At 46.2% G+C, this 25,877-nt stretch overlaps 1 protein-coding gene and 1 pseudogene across 1 annotated transcript; one reads left to right on the forward strand and one right to left on the reverse strand.

Moving 5' to 3' along the window:
• Positions 1–1,605: 1,605 nt before the first annotated feature.
• Positions 1,606–22,998, reverse strand: BCL2L14 (BCL2 like 14). Its single transcript, XM_070410677.1, has 6 exons — positions 22,802–22,998; positions 16,942–17,372; positions 11,985–12,164; positions 9,366–9,436; positions 5,647–5,913; positions 1,606–2,790 (listed from the first exon to the last, which is right to left on the reverse strand). Exons 2-6 carry the CDS (start codon positions 17,363–17,365, stop codon positions 2,752–2,754), a joined length of 981 nt encoding a protein of 326 aa, XP_070266778.1. The 5' UTR covers positions 17,366–17,372; positions 22,802–22,998; the 3' UTR covers positions 1,606–2,751.
• On the forward strand, positions 14,283–15,433 carry LOC139005373 (large ribosomal subunit protein eL33 pseudogene; annotated as a pseudogene).
• Positions 22,999–25,877: the final 2,879 nt, after the last annotated feature.

Raw genomic sequence — 25,877 nt, forward strand, 5'->3', positions numbered from 1 at the left:
TTAAATCATATTTATAATTTCTGTGTGGACTTCAGAATTTCAGTCTTTCCTTTGACTTATTGAGCATATGGAATATTAATAGTTTTAATGCTCTTGTCTAGCAATTCTATCAGTTGTATCATTTCCAGGGTGCCATTTCTTGATTTTGCTCATTATTGGTCTCATTTTTTTCTTGTGATTTTTCAATCGGATGCCTGACATTGGCAATGTTATGTTAAGTATTGGATATTTTTGTGATCCTATAAGGATTCTTGAGCTATATTCTGGAAGACAGCTAGGTTACTTGGCAACAGTTTAATCTTTTTGGTTCTTGCTCTTCACCTTTGTTGGGCAGAACCAGAAGTATGTTTAGTTTAGGGCTAATTTTTTCCCCCATTACTGAGGCAAAATTCTTCTGAGTATTTTACCTATTGCCATACAAATTTTGAGGTTTTTCCATTCTGGATAGTGGAAATAGACACTGCTTCCAAACCTGTGTGAGTTTTGGAGAGTGGTCCCTTAATATTTTCAGATGTTCTTTTTCAAAGCCTTGGGTAATGTCTTTATATGCATGGGTTATTCAGTATTCACCTGAAAATTTGAGACCTATCTAGATCTCTGAAGCTTTTTGTGCAATTCTCTTCTCTCCATTATTTGCCCTGCAAACTTTAGCTGCCTTGGCCTTCCTGGACTCCTAGGCACTATTTTCTCTATTCAGGGAGATTGCTGAGCCCTGTGTGGGTTCCCCTCCTTCCAGCACAGCCTGAACATTCTTTACCTGCAGTATTCTCGGGCAAGCAAGCATAGGCCTCACTTTGTTCTCATCTCTCAGGGACCAGTTCTTCATTGCCTGGTACACAATGTCTTAGAAACTATTCTTTCATTTCTTTCATATATTTTGTTTTATTTTTTGTTCTAAGCAGGAGATTAAATTCAGTTACTATTCATTTTAGTGGGAAGCTGTAGATGATGTTGGAACACTTGAAGAGCTTGTTGAAACTACATATACCATAGGCCATACTCCAATTTTACTGATTTACAGGATACAGCAGTAAGGCTAGGACATGATTCTGCAATTGTGCACTGAAAATATGCCAGACACATATGCAAAATTAATTAGCCGTTATACTTGTCTACGAAAGAGTTTGCAATCCAATGTGAAAGGCTGATTCTTATGGGACAGTGTATTAAGTATATTGTCCATGTACAGGGTGTTATGGAGCATTCTTAATGAGGAAAGGCATCCAAATGTAGCCCCTTGGAGGCCAAGAGAGTTACAAATGGTTCCTGGAGGAAATGGAGGAGTGAATTGGGGAAGATGGGCTAGAGTCAGGTGAATTAGTGGAAATAGGGGAAGGATGACCAGCAGGCAAGAGCACTTCAAATGGAGAAAATACTGTTCTCAAGCCTCTGGACTATGAGATCGCATAATACATGTGGGGAGCTGCAAATAGTTTGAAATGCTTGGATCAAAGTGGGAGAGGAGATGGTCTCCAGTATCTCCATTTGTAAAAGGAGACTCCTTTGTCCCTAACATTTATGACTTTCAGTATGGGGGAAGACAGAGAATAACTCACTTTAATTGAGATGGGTTGGGCAGTGCAGCATGTGGTAATAGATTGTTCCACTTTTCCCTTGAAGTTGCAAATATATCTGAATAACTCAGTCATTTATTCATCAAAGGTTTATTAAACGCCTATTTCATGTCAGGCTCCGTGTTGAGTGTCAGAGATCCAGAAATTTGTAAGACCCTATAATTTGAATGTGTTTTAAAATGTCGTATGTCTTAAATACTTTCTATGGGACATATTTTACTTACTTGAAGACCTCATTCTGAAGAGTATCGTTTTCAGGGAAACAACCAGTGACTGCTTCGAGAGGAGAGAAAATTTCCAGCTTAGCTCTGGGCAGCACATCGCAGGGAACATGCGTGAACCCTTGGCACTAAGTTCCAAGCACTGTTCTAAACACTTTATGTAAATTAACTCATTTGATCCTGACAGAAATTTTTGTAGTATTACATATTGCTTATTTTAACCACAAGATACTCTTAATGACAGTGGTCTTTCCACATATTTATTTTACCAGCTACTAATCATTACATTCCCATATAAAATAATAAAGTCCCAAAGACCTTGAGAGTCAGAGGCAAGGTCACTGAGAGGTGAGGGCAGGAGGAGTAATTGTGTTCTGCCAAATGGAATTTTTTCAAACCACCAAAGAATTCTCCCAGAAAAGTGAATCCAAAAGGCAGATATGGTAGCATTCCCAACTAGTGGATCTAGCGATACACTTGAGTCTCTCTGGAGCTATGTCTACTAACATGAACAGCAGCATCTTCCTACAGGTGGGCTTGCAACAATGTCATTAGGCCGTACCAACTGTGGTTTAAAAATAAATAGCACTGGAAACCAAAGTGTAGGCACATGCACAGTTTATCATTGCGCCCTCGTGAGGTCGGAATAACACACTTTCCCTATGGTGACCAGAGAGGCAGAATGGCGGTGTCTGTTCTGAATAATGGAATTACCACGTCTTTCTGGATTTCCTCACACACTCAGTGGAGGGCCTGAAGAACATGGGCGGCAAGGCCATGCTACCTCTGCCTGTGAGCTGGACACAAACGAGGCCTCTCCTGGTGTTCTTGGTTCACGAGAACAATGCACCATCTGCCTTGTACACTTGCATTTTCTCCTGGAGTCTATGCTGAGACCCATGTACACAGGACACAGCTGGCCAATGAGTTTTCCGGATTACGCATCTTCTGATGTTTCAGTCTACTTCTTCAAGGGATATCCCAAGTACCTTTTCCTGGAGGAGGAAAAAGAGAAATAGATTCTTAAAATTCCAAGTTAGTGAAAACATACGCCTGTTAACTCTGCTCTCTTCTCCCAGGGATGACCCTGGGATCAGAGACCATAGCAGGGTTGGGGGAGGGTTTGGAAAGGTGGCTGGCATCCTTGGTATGCCTGGAAGGAAACCACCAGCTAAGGACTTAGGTTACACACCCAGGGCTAACAGGCTAGATAGGAAAAGGCTTTGATGCTGTTATTTAACATTCAAAAGAGTAGATAGGAAAGGATTGATGACTTTCTTTTACAAACTCCTCCTTTCAGAGGGCTAGAGAATGTGTGAGGTTACAGGAACTCAGGGTAACTATGTCAAGGGTGAGGAAAAAGGGCCAAGGAGTAAATTAAAATCTCATGGTAGCACCCTGACCGGTGGCTGAGTTGGTTAGAGCGTTGTGCCTATATGCCAAGGTTGCAAGCTCAATCCCCCAGTAGGGCGTGTGCAGGAGGCAGCCACAATGATGTTTCTCTCATCATTGTTTCTATCTCTCTATCCTCCCTTCCTTTGTCTCTAAAAATCAATAAAAATATATTTAAAAACAAAAAAGAAACTCCTATTCATTAGCTGTCACTCCCCATTCCCTCCTCCCCAAACCCCAGGAAGCCACTAATCTGTCTCCATGGATTTGCCTCTTCTTCACATTTCATATAAATGGAATCATACAATAGATGGCCCTTTCGTCTGACTGCTTTCACTTAGGATAATGGTTTCAAGGTTCATCCATCTGTCAGTACTTCATTCCTTTTTGTGGCTGAATAATATTCCATTGTTTGAATATGCCACACTTGGTTTTTCTATTCATTATTGATGAACATTTGGGTTCTTGCCTCTTTCGGCTTATAAATAATGAATGCTGCTATGAACATTCATGTACAAGTTCTTATGGGAACATTTGTTTCCAGTTTTCTTGGATATGTAGAGTGGAACTGGTAAGTCTATGTTGCACATTTTGGGGAACTGCCAAATCGTTTTCCAAAGGGGCTGGATCATTTTAGAATCCAACCAGCAATGTATGAGGGTTCAAATTTCTCCTGTCCTCATCAACACTTGTCTTTTTTATTTTAGCCATGCTAGTGGGTGTGAAATGGCATCTCATTGTGGTTTGAATTTGTAATTCCCTAATGCTGAAGTGAAGATGTCAAGCAAGCATTTTTTCAGATGCTCATTGGCCATTTGTATATCTTCTTTGGAGAAATGTCTATTCAATCTATTGCCCATTTTAAAAATTAGGCTATTTGTCTTTTTATAGTTGAGTTTTAAGAGTTCACTGCACATTGTGAATACAAGTCTCTTATCAGGTATACAACTTGCAAATATTTTTCCCCCAATTACATGGGTTGCCTTTTCATTAGATGATGGCCCTTAAAACAGGAAAGTTTTTTTCATTTTGATGTAGTCCAATGTATTTTTTTTTTCTTGCTTGTGCTTTTCGTGTGGAACCACCATTGTTTATAGAACACTTTTGGCATTTCAGCTACATTAACTAACTAAATAGACTTTTGAGAACTGGCCTGTGAGCCCAATGGATACTTATAATCTCTCTGGAAAAATGATGGTGATTTCTGGTCTATAATGATAGTGCAAACATGAGGGGTTATGAGAGCTTCAGAGGCTGGTGAGGATCTTGAGCTGGAGTGGTGGGGAAAGGCTCTGGGACAGAGGAGGGACTGGGGCCGGGGGTGGTGGGGTGGGGGTGGGGGTATGGCCTGGAAGAAAGAATACGCTGAAATAATGTCCAAAACTCTATCCTCTTAGCATGAGTGAAGGCAGCTTGAATTTAGAACACTTCAGAGCCTTAGTTGTTCAGATCAGTCATATCTGGTACAAAGGTGGGAAATAGACAAGAACAGAAGACAGGTAGCTCAATGGGCATTCTCTGAAAATCATGGAGGGCACTTCAGTCCCTTAGGCAAGATTGGCTGTACTTTCTCTGAGAGACTAAGACTGTTTGAAGGCCCCAGGGTCAGGCTGGCCATGCCTCAAAGAGACTCAACCCTGCTCCTGGCCCTGGAGCATTCTAGCAGAAAAAGAACTAAGGACAACCGTGACAACATGGGGCAAAGGCCTATCTTCTGAAATTTAAAGCTCCGAGCAAAGCATTTTGACAGGTTGACCTGATGAGGCCATTTGAACATGAAAGTTTGAAGGAAATGTCAAGGAATGGGGATAAAGGATGAGGGAGGGGTTGAGGCTGAGGCATGGTGTGTGTGTGTGTGTGTGTGTGTGTGTGTGTGTGTGTGTGTGTGTGTGTGTGAAGATATCTATTTTGTTTAATATCAGGTTATTTAAAACAGATGAAAATTTCACTGTTTGCTTTTTAGTTTGTATCAAAATGTCCCTGTCAAAATTCTGGGTCAAAGCAGTAATGACAAAAATGTCACTGTCACCCTGAATCTCTGCCTGAGGATTCCCCCCACACTCTCAGCATCTGAGAGGCTGAGAAGCGGCCTGCCTCTCCTTGACTCACTGCCAGACGTCCGCTGCCTGCAACATTTGTGAGCACAGAAATGATATCTATCTAAACATTTCATCTCTCAACATCTCCTCATTTCCTGTGATATCTGTCCAGTCCCTCTCCCCCCGACACACATACCCCATGTACCCTTTGGGAGCTCAGTAAATATTTATTGGCAATGAAGATAATCACTAAAAATAGGTTCCCATCAATGGGATCTATCTCTTGCCACTCAAGTGTCCTAAACCCATGAGAACTGCTTCACGGATGTGTTCCCTTTGCTTTTTTAAAAAACCTTCAAACGTCCCATCCCATTTCCTCTGAGATCTGGGAAGATCCTTCGGTAAATAGCGTGCACTTACCCATCCACCGTGCTGCTGCACCCACGGCGAGAAGTTCTCTCTCAGGTACTTGGCTCCAAAGCCTAGCACCTTGTTCATGGGGTGGTTGTCAATGGCGTTGAGCTTGGCGGCGACGTCGATGGCAAGAGCAGCCTTAAAGCCCCGAGCTTTGACCTCTGATTCTCCTCTGGTATCTATCCCCCTTAGGAACTGGTCGGTGATGGTCTTGAAAACAGAGTAGGACAGCCCGTCCTGGAAGCTGTTCATCAAAGCCTTGTCTTTCTTTAGCTGTGTGCAAGAGGATAAGCATTCAGTGGAGCAGCTTGGCCTAGCCAGACAGACCCCCTTGCTCAACAGGGGGCCACTACAACACCCTTGGAAAACCCGGGATTCTAGTTCAACCCCGGCACAAGGTCCTGCAGAAGTGGGCCAGGCATGTGCCTGCTCTGTGAATTCATTTCATGGGACAAATCAGTGCCTTCATTCCACATTCAAGGAATGTTTCTGGAGCGCTTACAATGTGGATGACTGTGCCCCAGGCCCTCACTCGGGCCTCCCAGTCTAGTGACGATTACAACCAAGGCCATTCAGTCCCAAGGTCGTGTTAGGGACTGAATCCAGAGCCTGGAAACCACTGTCTTGGTTCAAACTCCTGCTCCAGCTCCTCCTAGCTGTGCAACCTTGGAGAAATTACTTAACCTCTCGGCTCCAGTTTTGTCACCTCTAACCGGATGATGACAGTAACTGTACAACAGGGTAATTGAGTAGAACGCTTAGTGCAGTGCCCCACATGGAGAAGTGTGCTTGGAACGTCAGTAATTTTTCAGGATGCTGTGAGAGGTCAGGGGCAGAGGGGAGAACTCCCCGAGGGCATATGTTCACTGAGAACAAACCAACAGACTGAATTCATGGATGCCTTTCCGTGGTTCTACTCATTCTGTTTTACCTCCCCCCGTCTATCTGCTCCACCTTCTTTGGACTTCCACACCTTTAACCAAAAACACGAGTATTGCTTCTGCTTCCTTTGAAAAACCCAGGGCTTGTGTCACCAAGGCAGACATCATCCTGATTTAAAGCCATCCTGGCAACGTCTATTAATATGGTGGTTGTCATGTGAAAACAGCAATGTCTTAGCCGGGGCTAAATGTTTACTTGAACATTCTCTAGCTCTGTGCCTGAGAAATGAGCTGAGCAGGTTTTCAACAAAACCCTGTTTATAAGAGGGATATTCTGGGGATGCGTCAGGCTGTAGGAAGATTTTGGTGGAGCAGCATCCGTTACCACCCCCGACATCCAGATGTCGGGGGCCTATTGGAATCTGAAGCAGGATCGACCTCCGTCCTTCACACCCCACAGCAAGAATGGACTCCTGCTAATCAGTGACCCAGCTGAAGAAGCTAGACTCCAGACCTCTGGAGGGGCTGGGAGCCTGGACTCTGCCAGACAGTGAAAGAACCGAATGCCCCGAACACCTTCCAAGGAGCATCCTGCCTTCCCTGCCCCTCTCCTGCCTCTCTCCGTGCAGCTGGCTCTGTGGCCTCACGGGGAGGTACAGTTGAGGCTGCAGGTGCTCCGGGGATGAGCGGCTTTGCAGACACTCTGCAGCCAGGGCGGCCCTCTCCCCGGTGTCACTGTCCCGCTCTGGTGAGAACTCACACCCCACAGCACAATTCAGACCTTCCGTGTGTTCCTGCCAGAGTTCTCTACTGGGGAACCGCATTAAAAAAACAAAACAAAACAATCAGCCCTAGCAGGTTTGGCTCAGTGGATAGAGAGTCGGCCTGCATGCAGACTGTAGGGTCCTGGGTTTGATTCTGGTCAAGGCGACATGCCTAGGTTGCTGGCTCAATCCCTAGTAGGGGGTGTGCAGGAGGCAGCCAATCAATGATTCTCTCTTATCATTGATGTTTCTGTCTCTCCCTTTCCCTTCCTCTCTGAAATTAATATATATATATATACACACACACACATACATACATACAGTGGGGCCTTGACTTACGAGTGTCCCAACTAACGAGTTTTTCGAGATACGAGCCGTCTCTCGGCTGATTTTTTGCTTTGAGTTGCGAGCCAGCTTCAGATACCCCACCGCTAGTTGGCGCAGGGAACGTCACAGTGAATGCCACAACATCAGCCCAGCATCACATGTCTCACTCGTTCACTTTAATGATTTGACATATGAGTAATTTGAGTTACGAGCTCGGTCACGGAACGAATTAAACTCGTAAGTCAAGGCCCCACTGTGTGTATATGTGTATATGTGTGTGTGTGTGTGTGTATATATATATATATATATATATATATATATATATATATATATAACAACCATGTGCTCTACATAAATAATGCCAAGTATCATCTCAAATCATCAAGAGAGTGTATCAAAGTGAGATTTTTAAGGGGTCATTGGTGGAGGAAAGGAAAAGCATCTCTGTCCATAACAAGAGGGGTTGCCTTCGTCCTGCCTCCCAGCCCTGGCCTCCCTGACCTGCTGCTGGTCACTGCTAAGGCCGCTGGAAGGAGGTTGATGAGAGCCACCAGCTTTGAGCTGTGAGGAACCCTCGGGGTCCTGTGATGGAGCCCTCCCAGTTCAGGAACTGAACTGCACCTGGTTATTGGCATCTACTTGAATTCTTCTAGTGACGGTAAGATCATCCCTTCATGAGGCAGCCGCAAGCGCTGGAAAGGTCATTCTTAAAACGGGGAGATCCCCATCACCCTGCAACTCCAGCCACTGATGTTAGTGCTGGAGTGCAGGGGTGTCCTTAAATCCTGTACCATGTTCTATTTTCTGCTTCCTCTGCACCCCTGTTCACCCCCTACTTGTGGCCCTGACCTTCATACACCCCTTCTCTTTAGTCTCAGATCCCTGGTTTTCTCATCGTGTCTCCTTCCGCACCATCTCTCATGCCCTTCAGCTCCCTGGGCACCATCCTCGAGGCACCCGTCATTGAGACAATGGCATTGAGAGAGCAGCACAGAGCACTCTGTGCCTGGGGTGGCCAGGGCCATGCCCCCTCCTGCAGAAGCCCCTTGGGCTCCTTCCCCAGGGATCCTGGCCAAACAAGGAACCAGGTCCCCAGGCCAGTCCCTGACTGACAGACCCTAGAGACAGCTGGGCAACCTGCTGGTGACGGGCATGGAGGCGGCGCTCAGAAGCCCTCCGCGGACAGGGGGAGCCTGCTCACCACCTCTTCATGCGGAGGCGCCTCTCACATGTTTCTCATTGGAATGACGGGTCTCGACTTCTAAACGGCAGGAAATCCAAAGTTCCAAGTAACACTAACCGGCCTCCCCAGCCGAACTGCTAAGAGCCCTGGAGCAGAGAACAGTCCAGCCACTCGGGGGAGATTTCAGAGGAGGCTCCAGGCCGAGCAGCTGTGGGTCACAGATATCCAGGCTGCAGGGCCAACACAAGAGTCTGAACTTCCCTGAGGATCGGTTACATGGAGAGCTAGGCTCAGAATTCTGTGCAGCGAATCTGTAATTTATTGGTGTCTTTTCTTACAATAACAAAGTTACTTTTCTCCTTTCCAGAAATTCCAAGGAGGCTCCAGGAGGTTTAGTTATGTTTTCCAAAGTGATTCATTTTTGAGACGCTGCCAGAATGAAGAATTTTGATTCCAAGGGAAATAAAATGTAGGACTCAGTGTAAACCAGAACGTCGACAAGGCGTACAAGTCGGTTCTCATGTGCCAGTGCATGGGCACAGAAACAAACCGTTAGGCCAAGCTCCATACCTCTCTTTCCATCTGATCCCCCGAGTATTTCAGCAGCTCGACGATTTTGGCTATTATCTGGTCTTCTCCGTCTGTCGGGAAAATCCAGTTATGTTTTTTTCCCCAAGAATAAAACAAATCTTAAATTTTCCCAGTGACCGTGCTTAGCCTGGTTAGGGATGGAGGAAGACAAATGCTTTGTAATTCTTAGAAAATTAAATCATAACTCCCTTTTGCTGATTAGGCACAAACACTCCCAGATTCCCTCTCTTTTCCTTTCTTCTTCTCCCTCCTTCCCTGAGTCCCCAGTTCTCACCATGAAATTCATCACTCTATTTGCTGTAACAATGTTGTTGGAGATGTTAGTTCCGCTACACATGATCCTGTCTCTAAAGGTATTTAGGGAGATTTCTCCCCGGTCTTTGGGCTTCTCCTGAGCAGATGGTGCTTTTCCCACATGGACCCCATCAATTCCCCATTTGACTACACTCCTCCTTGGTGTTAGCTGCTAGACAACGTAGAGCCAAATTCATGCTCCCCCCTCCAGCCCCCCACCCCAATCTAAGAGGGGGTATAGTCTTTCTGCCCTGAATTTTGAGAACTAAACTCACTTCTAAAACCACCTTATTTTCCTGCTGTTGTTTTCTTTTTCCACTGTCCTTCACATTTATTTTATGATACCAAAATGTCTACTTTGCACGCCGTGTCTTTACAACAAGGTGGGGTATAAATAAATAACACTGATAAGTTTTCTCCCACCCCAAAGGCTAAAATGGCAGGGGGATCCAGAGACGGCTCTAGTGGGTGTGTTGTCGGAACGGGGGAGGTGGAGTAGCAGGGCTTTTCTTGTCTCAAACATGCTGACAAGGAGACATGAGGGAAATGGTCATTGCCTTAGCACAGAATCGAAACGGAGAAAAGCCAGTTACCAAGAGAACATTTTTTTTTTTAACTTATGGCACAATCTCTAAAGTCATGGAGTCCTCATGTTTGTTCTCGATAAAAGGGAGAAAGGCCAAGAAACTAATCTAGCACGTCCCGTCCCAAGAAGGTCAAGTGAAGGGCAAGGTACGTGGGGAGTCTGGGATTCGAGTCACCTGGGAGAAGAAAGAATGCGTGTCTCATCCATCGCCCATGTGCAGTTTGTATCTGCTGCTGCTGCCTCTCGGGGAAGGTGGTAGCGGCCCAGATTCCCCATGTGCACGGAGGGTAAGAGCCTTAGCGTTGGCTTGGCTTAGGGCTTTGCTTTACATCGCCAGACACACCCAAGGGAGCAATAAAGGGGAGACACTGTCTCCTCCGCAGACTGAGATGTGTCCCCCTCCAGCTCCTCGCTCTAAGCCCCTGTGGGAGTTTTGGTCCCAACAGCACAGCACAGCACAGGGTGGCGAGCTCACCACGTTGCTCCCGGGGTTGGAAGACACTTTTGCCTCGTGCTTTACTGTGCCGCAGACCCAGGTCCCACCTCTGCCCCTCAGCCTCCACTGGAGTTTGGGGGACGACAACCGGGAGAGGGGGCTGTCATTAGTGGGTGTGCAGGACTGGACTTCCCCTCCCGTGGCACTTGGTCCTACTCCCAACTCCAGAGTTCCTGCGAGTCCGATGGGATCTACGGTCCTAGCTATTGCTGCAGTTTTGGTGACAACTGACCCAGTCTGGTCACTGCTTCTCAGTTCTGCTTCATGTTCTGCCCTAGGCCTGGTGTCTGACACCCATCCCCCTGCTTTTTCACAGGAGCCCAAAGCAATCTACACTAATAAAAGAGAAAGATGTGCCCTAACCGGTTTGGCTCAGTGGATAGAGCGTCGGCCTATGAACTGAAGGGTCCCAGGTTCGAATCTGTACAAGGGCATGTACCTTGGTTGCGGGCACATCCCCAGTAGGGGGCGTGCAGGAGGCAGCTGATTGACGTTTCTCTCTCATCGATGTTTCTAACTCTCTATCCCTCTCCCTTCCTCTCTGTAAAAAATCAATAAAATATATTTTTTTTAAAAGGAGAAAGATGCAAATTGACCATACCTTTGCCATGCCCACCAGCCAATCAGGACTGAGTATGCAAATTAACTCAACAAAGATGGCGGGTTAATTTGCATATGCAGGCTTCCACACCGCCCCAGCTGCTCTGGGCCTCTGGGCAGCGTGGGAAGGTGGAAAGGCAGCTCCGGGCCGGAGTGAAGGCGGTGCCGGCAGCCAGGGGAAGGAAGGCCCATTCTTGCATGAATCTTTGTGCATCGAGCCTCTGGTATTATATATACATCCCTGGGCTGGTGCTCAATCCATACCCGCTGCACTCCCATGAGCCAACTGGTCCCTGGCCATGGCTAACACGATTACATCTAACACTGCACTTCCCCCTGTGGACAAAGTTGATTGCACGCTGTGTACTTTCCCCTCGCGCTCACCAGACTTTTCTTTGGACTTAGCAGTGAGCTTGGCATGTGGCTTCCCTCTGCTGGCACACTCCCCTGGCTTGGGCTCTCAAGCTGAAGGTCAGTGCCTCCAGCGGGCTGCCGTTCTGCCCTTGGTCCAGGTCAGCTGCGATTCCTACATCGCAGAGCCGAGCTGAGTCAGGACATGGATGCTCCTGTGCCTCTGCCTGGAGACGCCCAGCCCCACACACACTCTCAGAGGAGAGCTTACCTTTCTTCCCACTTGCAGCTCTAGGCTGGGAGCTCAGGCCCTCCGAGCGACAGAGGGTCCTAGGAGCAAAGTTCCCTTGACGCTTGACACTTGCTCCCTGGGTGTGCTCTTCGGGAGGTGGCCAGGAGTAAACAATTTCAGCAACTCGGTTGGCAATGGAAGCAACTTTGGGGTCCACACCTGAAACAAGAGCAAACGGTGCTGAGAGCCCTTCCCAGAACTTGGTGGCGATATTGGTACGCACAGTTGCCCGATCTGAAAAGAGCAGCCTCGAGCACAGTTCCCCGATCTGAAAAGAGGCCTGAGAGTGTGTGCGCGGGGCAGGCCATTCCTCAGAAAGCACTGGCAGTTGCCTGGCAGAGGCTGGGATGGGGGAGGAGCCCACCGAGGAATGATGGCCACTTTGAAACCAGGATCCTTTCGCACCCTCTGTTTGAAGTCTTGCAAAACTAGGGTCCCCTTCCCCTTTGTGAGGGAAGAAACACAAAAGGGAGGGCTTAGTTCTTTGCTTGAGGAAATGCTCATTATGCTTTTATTTTTATTCTGTTTTTTCCCCCAGACCCTTTATAGTTTGGAGAGCTGGCCCTTATGTGCATAGGAGGACATTCAATAGTTTGACAAGCCTTTGGGGGCTGGTCACTGGAGAAAGATAAATATTCCTGCTCTCAGGCCATATTCATTACTCAAGTCCATTATCAAGTAAACATTGAGCTCTCCTTGCTTATAAAGTCACGTGTTTCCTCTCTCCTTCAGATCTACTGGGAAACGTCCAACTAAGGCTGATTAGGAAGAGAGGACACATAAAGTGCAACCCATAACCTTCAAGAATTTATAATCCAGGAAAAGAGCACGGCATGTATTTGCACACATAACTGGTGAAGCAAAAACATTTTGGGACATGAAGGTTTCAAGGACAGTGGCTCCCTGAATGTCATAGCCTGTGAAAGACCCTGGGGGGACATGGGGTTGGTGGGGTGGGCAGGCGGTATCTCTGACTTGTTTGAGAGCGAAATGTTCATTGTTGATTCATTACCTAAGTCCTTAACTTTTAGAAGCTTGTACAAGCTTTATCTTTGATGCCATTTGAAGCAATTGTATTGTGTAATGCTTGAAAGTAATACTATTTCATTTACGGGCTTGAAGTAACAGAGAGAGGTTTCGGCTGGAAGGTGGCTGTGTCTGGGAAATCCGCTTATAAATCAGGGAAGGCGAGAGGCAGGGCCTGGGTCTCAGGAGGGACTGTGTAAAACGCAGGTTCTGACATCCTGTGGAGCTGCCACAGGGACACCTGGGCCTCCCTCCCCGGACTCCTCCGTGGCGTGTGTCTTGGTGTTCTCCTTCCACTCCCTGGGCATCCCCAGAAGGGCCCTGGAGACTGCTGCTCGGCTCCTATATCCCCTTTTAAAAAAGGCATAATGGCTTCCTTAAGAAGTCATGCTCCATCCATAGGGTTCAATAACATGCGTGAATTAGAGAATAGAGAGGTCAAGGACAGAAGAATCAATGCCTTCATTCCCATTTAAACAACCAAACTAAATATACTTTCCACTTTTAAATCACCTTCTTGCAGCCCAACCAGCCTCCTCTTGAACTCTCAGCACCCATGGCCCTTGGCAAGGATATGGCAAGAGGCTGGATCCGAAAGCCAACGGGAACCTTCGTTTGCAGTGTCCACAGGACACAGGAAAGAAGAGCGTATGTTTTCTACCTCTGTGACCTGGTGCAGCCTAAGATGATCAGTGCCTGGTTCTCATTATGCCCCATCTTGCACCCAAAGAAAGCAGATAAAGGTCCCAAAGGCTGTCCCTCCTCACCCCCACCCCCATGTGGCAGGGCAATCACCGGACCCTGGCAGTTACAGAAGGACCCAACCTAACTTACCTGTGTACAGTGTATGGGTTTCTCAAGGGCGGGGGTGGGGGGGGGGGCGGGGGGGATTGTAAGCAAATGCATTTTGACTCAGATGAACTAGCTCTAGTTAAGATTCCCATTTTGAATACCTTAATTTTAAACACTGAAAAAAGAAAAGATTCCTTTCTTGTCAGAGTAGGTTCCACCTGATAGGCAAGGGGAAGTTGGGTGGGGGTGGGGAGAGAACAGAAAGGCTGCCCAGTCTTTGGCATTTATTTTGGGGCTAAGGAGAGCAGAGTTGGGAAGGTGCCGTTCAGCCTTTGGCCCGAGACTTTTGATTTAAAGAGAAGGGGCAGAAAGTCTGGGAGAGATTTCCATACGGTTGAGAGTGCTATTTCCCATCCAGTATCCGTTTTCTGCTTCCCTCCTGAAATGTCAGAGGCAGCAATGGTTGCAGCTGAAAAACTCCACTTCCCAGCCTCCTTTGCAGTTAAGAACGGCCAATGTGATGCAAGAAGAAGTCGGGTGCAGTTTCAAGAAAGCTCTCTGAAAAGGGAGCTGAGTTCTTTAGAAAGAAGACACCCTTTTGTCCTTCCTTTGCTGCCTCTTTCTTCCTGCTTGAAATGTAGACATGATGGCTGGAGCCGCAGCAGCTACCTTAGGAAATAAGGTCACTTTGAGGTTGGAAGCCCGTAGCTAAGGCAGGGGTGGGCAAACTTTTTGACTCGAGGGCCACAATGGGTTCTTAAACTGGACCGGAGGGCCGGAACAAAAGCATGGATGGAGTGTTTGTGTGAACTAATATAAATTCAAAGTAAACATCATTACATAAAAGGGTACGGTCTTTTTTTTTTTTTTTAGTTTTATTCATTTCAAACGGGCCGTAGTTTGCCCACGGCTGAGCTAAGGGATGGAAAGAATAAGAATCCCTAATGACTATGGAACTACCATGTCAGGCCTGGGCTGCCAAACGCTGGTCTTCTTTTATGGGAGAGAAAAGTAACCTCTAGGCCACCTGGGACACCTGCTGGGACAGGACTTCCATAGTGACAGATATGCCTGAAGGCTGTGGCCCAGGCCATTTTTGCTGGCTGTAAGCAGGGTCTCTGGAACCAGAGGGAGCACACAGCTCTTCTTAAAATGGAAGATGCTGATGCTCAAGATGAAACGGAATTCTGTCTAGGCAAGAGATGTGCTTATGAGTTCGAGGCAAAGAACAACACAGTGACTCCTGGTGGCAAACTGAACAAAACCAGAGCCACTGGGGGAAAGCGAAGTCATGCTCACGGAAACAGTCGCATGGCTCGTGCTAAATTCTGAAACAACCTTCCTGCTAAGGCCAATGGACGCCGAATCTGTGTAATGCAGTACCCCTCAAGGATTTAAACTTACTGAAAAGAAAAGAAATAAAAGTAAATTGTAAAAAAGAAAAATAACCTCTACACTATTTAAGCCATAGCTCTCCGAGTTTGTCACTATACGTGTGCTGCTGAGCCAGTTCTTAGCTGTCACCTTTCACATGTAGTGAATCACAGCTGTGGGGAAACCAAAGATTCACAAGTAAAAGAACCTGGGTTGGTAGTTTCTAAAAAATTGGTATTGACATCCGTTTTTTCTACATCATAAGACCTCTCCGTACTAGACTCTGGTCTTGAGACATCACCTCATAGTCCTCAATTAAACCTGGAGCCTGAGGCCTGGAAATGGCAGCCCAGGGTTCATTGTGACCTTTAGTTAAAAGAACCTTGGGGATGCCAACTGCTGAGCTCTGACTTACATGCGGCAAAATAGAAAGGGAATTTGAGGCTCTCTGGGGTCACACCCAACATAAAACCAACTAACCACCCACACAATTAATTGAACAAGAAAGCAAGGAAGAAAAAAAAAAAAGGCGAGAAGAGAGGATAACTGTGTAAAAATGTTTAAAGCTAAGTCTACCTAGGAGGTAACTTTTTCTGTTTTTTAGGGATATCTCTCTATCTACCTATACAGACATCTTAAAATGTTAAGAACTAAATAAAGGTTAAGTGGCACTTGAGTAGTATGGAAATCCAGAATGTCATTCATCTCAGGAAAGCCAGAAGATGAAAGTCTGTAAAATCATCTGTCTCCTGGCAAAGTCCAAAGAGCAGGCCAAGCAGAAAAGCCTGTTTAGATGCCTTCAAATGGCTCTGTTAGCTCCAGAGCTCAGCGCCCACGCCCAGCAGAAGGAGCTGCTGTACCACTGGGGGAGGGGAGCTCCCCAGATAATCCCACCCTCACTTTTGCTCTAAAATTCTATGTCTACTGGGAAGGAGACGTTTCCTTGACCAGAGTGAATGATCGAGAGCTGTCCATGTGTGAGCTGATTCTCCAGGCCCGTGACAAGATTTAAAAACTGAGACATTACTGCCACCTGTTGACTAATGATAGATACGTTACACAGTCCAGTCAGCCCAGCAGGAGAGGCGTTTTCATTTAAAATCTGGGCATCAGGCACGACATTGTTGAAGGAGAAAAAGAAGCTTATGCCAAGCTTGGTGTATGAAGGTCAACTCTCTGACGAAGTCTCTTATGAAAATGTTTTATTCAATACAATGGATTTTGTCCCTCTGAGGGGAGATTTTGTAAGAGTGCTTCAAAGTTGTCTTTTTAGAGTGGTTTAGACTTTGAAAAGTATTTCTGTATGTAGCTACCTGATCTTTCCAACTCTCCTAAGAGCTAGGGAGGGCGAGATACCCCAATGTACAGATGGAAACACAGAGGCCCAGGGAGGTGAGTTGACTTACCCCAGGAAGAGAGGCAGCCAGAGCCCCTGGCTAGAGCACTTCCCCTTATACTAGTACTGGTCTTCGACACAGAGGTTTAGGAATTTGGGCAGTAAGCTTATTCGTAGACAGTGAAGCCAGAAAACCAATCCCATCACCTTTCACTGACACCCTTTCCTCTCTGCTCAGTCTTGAGAAAAGTAGGGCAGTTATTATTAAATATCAATAACTTGGGAAACTGAGGCACAACGGATGCCTTGCTTAAGGCCACATTACCAGCTGGGAAGCGATGAACTACCATGCATACAAAGAAGGGAAAGATTTGGTTGCAGGAGAAAAAGAATCCCATCAAAGCCTACCTTGGTTCTCTAAGCGCTGCTCCACGTTGGAAAGGGACCTAGAACATTGTTGAGTGTGAAGGCCACCCTCATACTCCACTCTCTTTGAACCCTGAGCCTGGATCTCCGTAGGCAAGCTCTCTGAACCTTCATCCTTCTCTGCTACTCCAAAGAGAGATCTCCAAGAGGACTTTTTCTTGGTGAGGTTTATGGTTTTCTCACTAGATCGGGAACTTCTGCAAGGCCACGACTCGTTTGCTGACCAACTCCCCAGTCCTCTCTGGGGCAGACTTCTGGTCCTCAGCAGCTTCGGTGAGAAGACAGCAGACGTGCTCTTGAAGACATGGTGTTTGGCGTAGAACTCCAGGATTTTGAATTCAATGCTGTTTGGGTCATCATCATCCAGGGGGATCTCCTCCAGGTCGCACGCACTGGTGGTGCACATGGCGGGCCTGCAACGACAAAGCCCACACGTGTCCTCTACCTGTGGGCACCTCCTGTCGGTCAGGAGAGACAGGGGTTAAACTGAATGAACATTTATTAAGCATCTATTCAGTTTGTTCTGGGAGGTGGGAGTAGTCGGAGATGGAAAAGTCAGGGCTCTTTTTGAAAGTTCAGTCTCATAGAGACACGAAGGAGAGACCTGGACATAGATAATTCCAAACAGTGAGCTAGGGCTGAAGCAGAGGTGCAGAGCCAGGCGAGGAAGATGGGGAGGAATAGAAGGTGCAAATCAAGGGCGAGTGATGGCTCTTTGAAAGATAAAAGGGTTTAGACAGGTGGGTGGATAGTGGGGCTAAGGGCAGGATGGGTAGAAGAGAGTCTATGGATGAATTTAGGATGTTCGAAGAGTGGTTAGCTGGGGACTCAGCATGTGGAGGGACAATAAATGAAGTGGCAGTCGGGGCCAGGTTATGGGGACCTTCGAATGTTAGGCTGGAAGCTTTGCATTTGCTCATGTTGGTCAGTCCGTACATTTCAAAAGGAGCCCTAGACTATGGAGGGCAGCTAAAGGCCTTCTTGGGAGTTAAAGGTCTTCTTCTAGGTGGGAAAATGAGAAGGCCAGCTGTCTGGGTGTATGGCCCTTCCCATCTTCTCTCCCTTCTTCCTTTACACTCTACTTTAGCCTGTATAGATTTGCGCATTTATTTATTGAAAAGAGAGAGAGAGAGAGAGAGAGAGAGAGAGAGAGAGAGAGATGAGAGTAACACATTGATTGGCCTCCTCGTGCACGTTCCCTACCAGGGATCAAGCCCACAACCAGGGCATGTGCCCTAATCAGGAATCCACCCGGCAACCTTTTGGTGGTACACGGGACAACGCCCAACCAATTGAGCCACACCAGCCAGGGCTGTTTCTATCTCTTCCCATACTTGGTACTTCCATTTCATCTAAAAAAACACAAACTGCTGTTTTTAACAAATTTTAAGACTACTGATGGAGGCAATGGAGAGCTTTTCAGTTTTGAGCGGGAGAGTGATGTGATCACAGACACGTTTTAAGAAGATCAGTACAAGAAAAAAAATGACAGGGAGGGAAGGGTTTTATTTTCATATGAATAACCAAATAGATACAATAAACTGATTTTGTTCAATGTAAGCCTTCATGAAATAATTCCTTTTCTGGTCCCCTGCTGGGAAGGCATTTCTTTTTGTTAAAAGTCTACTTTGCTTTCTTCTGAGTGAAAGATGTTGCTTAGCAATATTGAGACCTGAGGTGGGTGTGAGTAACTGAAGTGGACAAGGACTGTGCGACCTGAGACACACAAGGAGTGAGCCCAAAAGGATGCGGCGAGAGCAGGCCGTGCGGGCAGAAGGCTGGGCAGCAACTTGGTGTGGAAGGGGCTGAGCCCAGGCCAGAGCCCAGAGCTGGGATGTGTCAGGAGGGGATGGCTGAGGTGTTTCATTTGAAGCTTCCTTTTGAATTGGACAGTCCAGGACACTGTGGGCAGAAGGTACATTTGGATCCTACAGGAGCCATGTACTGGGTAGAAGGGCGAGCCCTCTCCTCAAACCATAATATTATGCTTCCGTAGACACCTCCATCTAAGTGTGCATTGTTTTTTTAAACAAAACCTCGGACCTTTCTCATGTAGCGTGAGGACTTTAAGGGTGTGTGTGTGTGTGTGTGTGTGTGTGTGTGTGTGTGTCATTGTTGGAGAGAGGAAGTCAAACTTATTTAAGAAACAAGTTTGCTAAATGCTGATTCAGGAGCAACATCAGAAAGGAGGGAAAGCCACTGAGGCCACGAAGGACCACAAAGTCCTTCTTCCATTTGTGAAAGGAGTTTTTGTTGTGCTACAGGCTAGAAAGGAAGGGAGTACTTGGCCCATGCAACAGGCAAGGTCAAGGACGAGAGAGAAGCAGAGAGCACAGCAGTGCTGAGGCAGTGGCCACCCCAATGAATGGGGCAACCCTACGAAGGGGGTGGGTGCTGGGACCAGGGCCTGGGAAGCACTTGGCTCAAAGAGAATGCATGGAGACATGAAAGTATTACTTAGGGCCGAAACCGGTTTGGCTCAGTGGATAGAACGTCGGCCTTCGGACTGAAAGGTCCCAGGTTCGATTCCGGTCAAGGGCATGTACCTGGGTTGTGGGCACATCCTCAGTAGGAGATGTGCAGGAGGCAGCTGATCGATGTTTCTCGCTCATCGATGTTTCTAACTCTCTATCTCTCTCCCTTCCTCTCTGTAAAAAATCAATAAAATATATTAAAAAAAAAAAAAAGAAAGTATTACTTAGGACACTGTAAATGCATTTGACAAGTGTAGGCTTATTTTTCCTTACTAATCCTCATTGTGAATTAAGGGAGAGCTATTGCTCAATGGACAGCTAAGTCTTAAAGCAGCAGTGACCTAGGTTATCACACGTTGGACCCCTTCTGCTCTCAGCTATTCCTTGTTGAAAGTAAAAGCCCAAGGTCTGGGTTTTGGAAACTTACACCACAGATTTATGCTTCTGTTCATGGAAACAAGGCTCTGAGTGGAGCTCCTGAGCTCTGGGTCAGAGCCAGGAGGGAAGAACTAGCTTCCTAATCAGACCCATGAGACTTGTTCTTTTTCTTTCTTTCTTTTTTTAAAAAAAAAAATTTTTTTATTGATTTCAGAGAGGAAGAGAGAAATAAAGACATCAATAATGAGAGATAAGCATTGATTGGCTGCCTCCTGCATGACCCACACTGGGGACCATGCGCCCTGACCAGGAATCAAACCATGACTTTGGTTCATAGGTCAATGCTTGACCATTGAGCTACACTGGCCGGGTAGTTCAAACGGTTCTTATGCCGCGTTGTTTGAGAACCGCTGAACTTTAGGGACATGTCGCTCGTTGGCGTAAAACTTTAATGAGCACCATTTTGGCTGAGTGGCTGATGCTTCATATAGTAGTTTTAAGGAAACTAGAAAAAGGCTAATTTGGGGCTCTGTGTGGCAAGAGGTGGGCAAGACAGTACCTTCGATCAGCCATGTCAGTCACGTTTATTTATTTTTTGTCTATGGCTGACCCTGCGAGTGTATTAGGAAAATTCCTTCTCCTCTGGGCTTCACAGTCCTTGTCTGTAAATTCAGGGAATGAGAGTCCTGCTTCCTCTGCCTGTTGTGGGGTTAAGTGAGGTTGCAGGTCTAGTGCCTTGTGCAGCAGGTGTTCGGTGATGGTGCCTTTGTTGCCCTCACTGAAGACAGTGAGCTATCTGTGATTTCCCTGGACTGCAAGGTCAGGGGGCAGGGCCAGCCTGTCCTATGGTCAGTGTTAGAGCCCTAGGAACCAGCACAGTTCCTGACCCAGAACTTTCTACTTTTGGAGGCATAGTAGAGACTATCAGAAAAAATCGAAGAGCTGATTCTGAGATCTGGGTCTAAAGTGCTCACACCTGGCGTCAGGCATGGGTGAGTGGGAGGTGGAGGGGAACAGGTGGGCCTTGCCCCTCGTGAAAGCCTAAGACCTGGGGTGGGCTCTGCCCCACCCTAGAGAGGGTGTCGAAACGTGTTCCGTTCCATGAATGACTCGGGATCCGGCTATTATGCTCTGATCACCTTATATTTACATACTCTCTCCTTAACTATAGCAAACTACACCAACTTACTCTCCAAAGCAAGCTTACACAACTCCTTTTGTTGGCCTCTTTTCCTTCCCAGAGTTCTTTTCTCCCAACCCCCCCAAATGGCCAAAGTCCTTGGGGTCTCCTCTGGCTTGTCCTTCAGGAGCCCCATGGTGAAGGCGCTGGGGTGTGGGAACAGAGGGGGAGCCCAGAGCTGCAGGGGAAGCACCTAAACTCCTGTGAATGCCCGACACACTTTTGGGATTTTTCTAGTCCTGGATTTGTTTGTTGAGGTTAGATTTCACTTCCCTGTGGGAGGTAATAGATGCAGGAAAAGAGGAAGCAGGCTGCCATGACCAGGGCCCCAGGTAAGCTGGGCAGAACTTTGAATGGCCTGTCCCAGATATGAGGGGTGTGGAGGTCCCCTGGGCAACAGGCTCTGCCAAAGAGCTAACTTGCATTGCTCTGGACACAGATGAGACCCGAGGGTAACTCATGGGTGGGGGTGGAGGACAGATCCTCATCTCCAGGGAGGTTCCCAGACCAAAAGATGAACTAAACTTGGTCTTCCCCTTGAGCACCCTTAGCCCCAGTGCCCTTAAAAGACTTTCCTTCCTTCTTACTAATCCTTCCTTCTCCAAACTTCAGGCCTTTGAATGTCTTCACTCCTTCTCCCCTGTTTGTCATTTCTGAGTATGACTTATTCTTTCATCCTGAGGTGGGCTGGAGAAATGTGGTAAAATGCCTTAGCTTTCTGCAATAGGATCTAAACTGAGAGACAGAGCCTTAGGTCAAAAGGACCAAGACTCTCATGGTAGGGCAGAGAGTGCAGGCACCAGACAGGAGGGAGCTTTCTAGAGGGGAGAGAGAGAGATTTCCCATGTTATCTGGGCCTGGTACTCAAGGAAGTCCCCATGGGGTCTGCCAAGACTAGACCTTGTGCCCAAGTTCCCTCAGGCTGCTCAGGACTCTGGGCTCAAACCCAGGACTCCCTTCCTCAGCCCCATCCCTGCTCCAGAGAGGAAGTCAGCATCTCCATGGACCACTGACCTGCTGGCATGTCATCACATAGGACACATTCAATGAGAGACAGCTGCATCGTATTAAAGGTGATTCAGCCCGTTATAGAATCTTTTTTTAAATATATATTTTATTGATTTCTTAAGGAGAGGAAGGGAGAGGGATAGAGAGTTAGAAACATTGATGAGAGAGAAACATCAATCAGCTGCCTCCTGCACACCTCCTACTGGGGATGTGCTCACAACCAAGGTACATGCCCTTGACCGGAATCGAACCTGGGACCTTTCAGTCCGCAGGCCGATGCTCTATCCACTGAGCCAAACCAGTCAGGGCCCGTTATAGAATCTTTTTTTTTTTTTTTTAAATATATTTTTATTGATTTTTTACAGAGAGGAAGGGAGAGAGATAGATAGTTAGAAACATCGATGGGAGAGAAACATCGATCAGCTGCCTCCTGCACATCTCCCACTGGGGATGTGCCCGCAACCCAGGCACATGCCCTTGACCGGAATCGAACCTGGGACCCTTCAGTCCACAGGCCGATGCTCCATCCACTGAGCCAAACCGGTTTCGGCCCGTTATAGAATCTTAACTGAACTATCCCAACCGTCGGTAGCAGAGGAGAAATGAAAGAGAAACCTAAATATCTTCTTTCCCTTTCTTGTTTTAAAAATGTGCTGAGACTGACAGGGTAAGAACTTTTTAGTCAACTCAGTAAATGTCTCCCCTAGTTAGATTGTCTCATGACTAGTAAAACCAGGACTGAAGACCCAACTGTGTCCTCCCGGGAAGGCTGAGAACGAAGACAGGTGCTTCCTGGTGTTACCTGGTCTGGCAGCTGTCAGTGGTTCCTCCGGCTTCAGGTAGGTGGCAGTAAGGGTATTTCTATACCTCAATCTCCCTCCACGAAATGCAAGAGGAAACGTTCACCAAGTCTTCGTGGCTTCTCATTTGGGAAGGTTTGTGGGACCTAAGACTTCATCTGGTGGGGCCTCCTCAGCGTTGGGACTCAGGTTGATGAAGTAAGCCTTAGGGGAAGGATTGCCACTTCCTGGTTAAGCCCTGCCCCCAGCTTTTTAACTGAAGGAGTGGCTGACCTTTGCCCGTGTAATTTGACTCTAAAAAGGTTCTGCATCTTTTTTTTTTTTAAGTTGGCAAGTCCAAGTTTCTTTATTTTATTTTATTTTTTTATTTTATTGAATTTATTGGATAGCAAGGATTCTCACTCCCCTCCAGGACAATTATGTGGGTATTTTCCTGATATATATATATATATATATATTTTACTTTCTTTAGTTCAGCAAATGTTTACTGAGCATCGATCACAGGTGTTCTACAAATACTTAATCTTAACTACATTGAGAGGCAGGTGTTATGATTCTCATTTTACAGATGAGCAAACCGAGGCTCAGAGAGGTCCGATATCTTGCTGGTGGTTCTTATCAGTTAAGCTGATATCCAAACCCTGGTCTTTCTGGCTTCACACCATATCATGTTACCTCTGCCTCTCAGAATCAAAGATTATAGTCAAATGGAACCCCTGGAAAAGCTTTAAAAATTGCCATAGTAAAATTCATAAAAACTCATTAAAAGATCCGATGCCACAATTCTAGGGATAGAATTCCTGCTGTTTATACTCTATCCAAATTCTTAACCAAAATAGACATTTGTGGCCATACTATTGATCATGAAACCATGAGAATATTAAGCAAAAAGATCCATGGGGCGGGTGGGGGGGGGGGGCGCAAATGAAGAGTGATTATGGAAAAGTCAGTTCTTCGGTGACTCAAAGTGAATTTTAACCAACAAAACTAATATTTATTGCGCATAATATACATCAGTCTAGTCAACTTAAGGGGTGTTAAAATACTAAAAATGTTTTCTTTTCTTTTTAAAAAACAGTCATTTTGGGGAAGATGATGTATATGCATTTAAAACAATTCAGGAATCAATAAATGCACAAAATCAATAGCTAAGCCACATACTATGGACTACAGTTGTTACTGGAGCTCAGAAGTACATAGCTTAATGGCCGTGGCTGCAGAAACCATTTAGAATCCCACCAGGTCTTGGCAAGGTGAGTACGAATACAGGAAGGGGCAGTTGGCCCAGGGAGGCAGATTCACTGAGGACAGAGAATGTCCAGTAACCATTCAACTTCTCATTTCTCACACCCAGCAAGCAGGCATGTAATAGAGATGGGACCTGATACATACTATATTCAAAACCAAAACCCAACCCACTTTTCTCCTGATTCTAAAAAATACACATAACATTGTAGAACAATTGCAAAACACGAAAGGGCACATATAAAGCTGTTACTAGAGGACCCATGAATGGACATTGTCATCCGTGGTATGCGGTTTTGTGTGGCTATGTACCCGAGTTTGAGACCTTTCAAAACAAGATCAACTATGGATATCGCTTCAAGGAACATCTAGATAAAGCAATCCAGTTATTACCCAAAGAACCCTTTTTGTATTATCTCAATGCGAGACACTGTTATGCTGTCTCAAAAGTGAGCTGGATTGAGAAAAAGATGGCTGCTACTCTGTTTGGAAAAATACCATCCTCAACTGCACAAGCAGCTTTGCAAAATTTCCTTAAGGTTGAAGATCTACACCCTGGTTTTTCTAAATCCAATTACATGTTCCTTTCCAAGTGTTACAGGGATCTTAAGCAAACAGGTGATGCCATGAGGTTCTACAATTTGGCAGGACAGCTTCCTTGTCTTACCAGAGAGGATAAAGATGCAGAGAAAGAGGTGAAAAAAAAGCAATACCTTGAAGAAGTAAAAGAACTTAGTCTTCAACAAATCAGATGTGGTCTACTAAATATTAAACTTACCAAAGTTTTTTTTTAAATGTAAGTGTAATATGCTCAGAGTTGAAGGTAAAGCCACATTCCTGTAGAATGCATTCACTAGTAGCACGACAACACCAATCATGTTATTTGGAGAGGTCAGTTTCTCATAATGTCAGCATAAAATGATCTTAAAAAATGTATGCTTTATATTTTTCCTGACAATAAATTATAGTCTTCAGGAAAGAAAAAAAAAAAGAGGAAGTCTCAGGGGTAAGTCAGGGTTCTGGTTAAACTGAACCTGATAAGATTCTTGCTAAGGGCAGGCCATGTGACCTGGCAGTACCTGGCTGTTGGTCGGGGATGAAGAATTTTGGTCAGATATCAAGGGTGGGAGATTCTGGATAAACTGACTTAGCAGGATTCTTGCCAAACCTGGGCTCTTAGAGAGCATGCCCAAGGAAGGGGCTTAGTTGGGCCCAGGGGAGCCTGAATAAAGTTTGGTCAAAGAGAGAGTCTTTGTCAGTGGCTCTGACAAAATACAAATACAAGAGTGGAAAGGCCTGCAGTATGCGTCAGATTGAGCTGAGGTTCTTGAAAACGTTCATACCAAATGGAGGGATTTTCCAGATTCATTTACAGCAACAGGAGGTAGAAAAGAAACAACACCACCCCGATTCAATTTGACTTCCTCTCTTCTCTACCAAAGACACAACTGGGAGAAATTAAAGTTTAGATACAGAGTGGGTGGCAGAGGTGTGTTTAACAGGCCCAGGGTAGGGTGAGCCAGGGTGCCTGAGCTTTGATGGTGCCTGACGCCTGGAAATGACTTGCACAGTTTTCAGGCAGGCCTCAAAAACCCTCACATTGATGCTAATTGCCTGAAAAATCCTGCCCTTGACTATTACCCAATGACTTAGGAAACACTGGAACAGAGAGTTCCATGTGCTCACTGAGAGTCGCTCAGGACAAAGTACCATAAACCCATCTCCCACACACCGGGGGTGTCTTTGATGGAGTGCATGGTCACTGCAGCAGGACATTTGGTAAAGATCCCAGGAGATGCATGCAAGCAAGTGGGGGAATTGCAGTCTAGAGAA

The sequence above is a fragment of the Myotis yumanensis genome, unplaced genomic scaffold, assembly GCF_028538775.1.
Source record: "Myotis yumanensis isolate MYYU_CA2020_CCGP unplaced genomic scaffold, mMyoYum1.0.hap1 SCAF_3, whole genome shotgun sequence".
Lineage (NCBI taxonomy): Eukaryota > Metazoa > Chordata > Mammalia > Chiroptera > Vespertilionidae > Myotis > Myotis yumanensis.